General features: G+C 42.7%; 1 protein-coding gene across 4 annotated transcripts; it reads left to right on the top strand.

The window, feature by feature from the left end:
• Nucleotides 1-206: 206 nt before the first annotated feature.
• Nucleotides 207-1,637, top strand: LOC111471668 (leucine-rich repeat extensin-like protein 3). 4 transcript variants are annotated; one of them, XM_023117391.1, is made up of 4 exons: nucleotides 208-371; nucleotides 444-528; nucleotides 609-970; nucleotides 1,016-1,637. In XM_023117391.1, exons 1-4 carry the CDS (start codon nucleotides 357-359, stop codon nucleotides 1,394-1,396), a joined length of 843 nt encoding a protein of 280 aa, XP_022973159.1. In that variant the 5' UTR covers nucleotides 208-356; the 3' UTR covers nucleotides 1,397-1,637. The 4 variants fall into 4 exon arrangements, with proteins under 4 accessions (XP_022973158.1, XP_022973159.1, XP_022973160.1 ...); XM_023117392.1 differs by having other exon boundaries at nucleotides 1,040-1,637; XM_023117390.1 differs by having other exon boundaries at nucleotides 207-371; nucleotides 447-528; nucleotides 609-1,637.
• The last annotated feature ends 578 nt before the right edge of the window (nucleotides 1,638-2,215 follow it).

The raw sequence follows: 2,215 nt of genomic DNA on the forward strand, positions 1-2,215 counted from the left end.
AGTTTTAAATATTTAATTAAAATTAATTTACGTATTAGATTACAGTTTTTGTGTTCGACTTTGAGCATAAGCTCTCATGGGTGACATTCATCTACCTACACCTCCCCTTCCTCGTCTATTAGCATGGTTAACTTTTTAAATATTTTAATAAATTGTATAATGAAATGATATTAATTACACGAACCCTAAAATACCAAATCTGACAATTCTAACGATATGGTTACCAATCTCTCTCTCTCTCTCTCTCTCTCTCTCTCCTCTGATTCAGATGCCATTTGGGTCTATTTCATAGCCCTTCCTTTTCATTTCCTCTGTTTTTAGTGCTGCAGCCGACGGTTTTCCAAAACAGAGCATCCATGGCGGACGCCAAGGTCATTTCTCTCTGTTTTTGAGTTTCTTGTCTCTGTTTTGCTTATTCTGAGAGAGTTTAATTGTTTATGCAGAAGGTTGTGGTTATGATGCTTAAAGTGGATTTGCAGTGTGATCGATGCTACAAGAAAGTGAAAAAAGTTCTCTGCAAATTTCCTCGTCAGTTCTTTCTCCATTTCTACTGTTCTTCTGTTCTTCACTCTCTTTTTCCAAATTGATTTTGTTTCTTTGAACGCCAGAAATTCGGGACCAGATTTATGATGAGAAACAGAACCTTGTGATTATCAAAGTGGTTTGTTGTAATCCTGAGAAGCTTAGAGATAAAATTTGTTGTAAGGGCTGTGGTGTTATTAAGAGCATTGAAATCAAGCCCGCCGATCCTCCTCCGCCCAAAAAGCCCGATCCTCCTCCGCCCAAAAAAGCCGATCCTCCGCCGGCTAAGCCTGACCCTCCGCCCCCTAAAAAAGCCGACCCACCACCGCCCAAGGCCGACCCTCCGCCACCGAAAAAGGCCGACGCACCACCACCGAAAAAGGCCGACCCACCGCCACCCAAGGCCGACCCTCCACCACCGAAAAAGGCCGACCCACCGCCACCCAAGGCCGAACCTCCACCACAGAAAAAGGCCGACCCACCAGCACCCAAGGCCGACCCTCCGCCGCCCAAAAAGGCCGACCCTCCGCCGCCCAAAAAGGCCGACCCACCACCGCCAGCCAAGGCCGACCCACCGCCTCCGAAAAAGGTAGACCCTCTGCCGCCGGCTCAACCCGAACCGTTCCCTGTTAACATGTGCGTGCCGGTTCCCGGATACCCACCGGCTTACCCGATTGGGATGTGCTGTAGTCAGTGCTATGAAGGGCAGGGTGGGGGCCCATGTTACAGTGGGTTTGGTAGGCCCGGCCCATGTTGCGATGGGTGCGCTTCTGGAAGGCCCATTTATGACAGTTACGGCGGAGGGAGGCCCTGTTATGTTAGCCACTGTGAATACCTCAACGAAGAAAATGCATCCGGGTGCAGTGTTATGTGAAATACGTGGCAGTTTGTGAATGGTGGTGATTAATGCTCATGTGCCTTTCACGGTCATGATAATAAGGAAGTTGGAGCTGAATTGCATTACAAGGCACTTAATGTTAAATGTTGGTTATTGGGTTTTGTATAATTCAAGTTCTTGTCAAATATAAGTGTTGGGATTTATGACCCATTTAATTTTAATAAAGTGAATTATCATTGAGTCAACTCGTCAGGTTGACTCCCAAGTGTTCGGTTCGGTCATCTCTTTAATAATAAATAAGTTAAATTTGATTTGATTTCTATCTCGGTTAAACTCTGTTTAAAAATTACTCTAATCTATAAAATTTGTATAAAATTTGTATTTACTTCATCCAACCCAATTCAAATAAGATCATAATCCAATCTAACGAGTATGGATTAAGTTATATTGATCGTTTTTTAGTTATCTTTGTATGACACGATAAGAGTTATCCATACCGATTATCTTATAAAGTAATATGAGATGGGACGATTATTTGCTCGAGGAAGGTAGGAAAATATAGGCACACATGGCCAGAACTAGATGGTAAATTATTAAGTGAAAAAAAGTAAGTCTAAAGTATCTAATTCCCTCTAGTGACCGTTCTAGGCAAAAGCCATTTTGTAGGACGGTGTGCCCACTAAAATCCCAACAATGAAACGTTGATAACCCCACAACAACTTGTACATATATACTCGAATAAGGTGGTTCAACCATGATTGACGTATACTTTTGAAAATTTATAGATAAAAATTTGAAAAAACATTGAAAATGAGCTTGATGGCGAGAAATTAGCTCATAAGGACGATAGTTTGA

This window comes from Cucurbita maxima, unplaced genomic scaffold, assembly GCF_002738345.1.
Source record: "Cucurbita maxima cultivar Rimu unplaced genomic scaffold, Cmax_1.0 Cma_Scf00054, whole genome shotgun sequence".
Classification (NCBI taxonomy): Eukaryota; Viridiplantae; Streptophyta; class Magnoliopsida; order Cucurbitales; family Cucurbitaceae; genus Cucurbita; species Cucurbita maxima.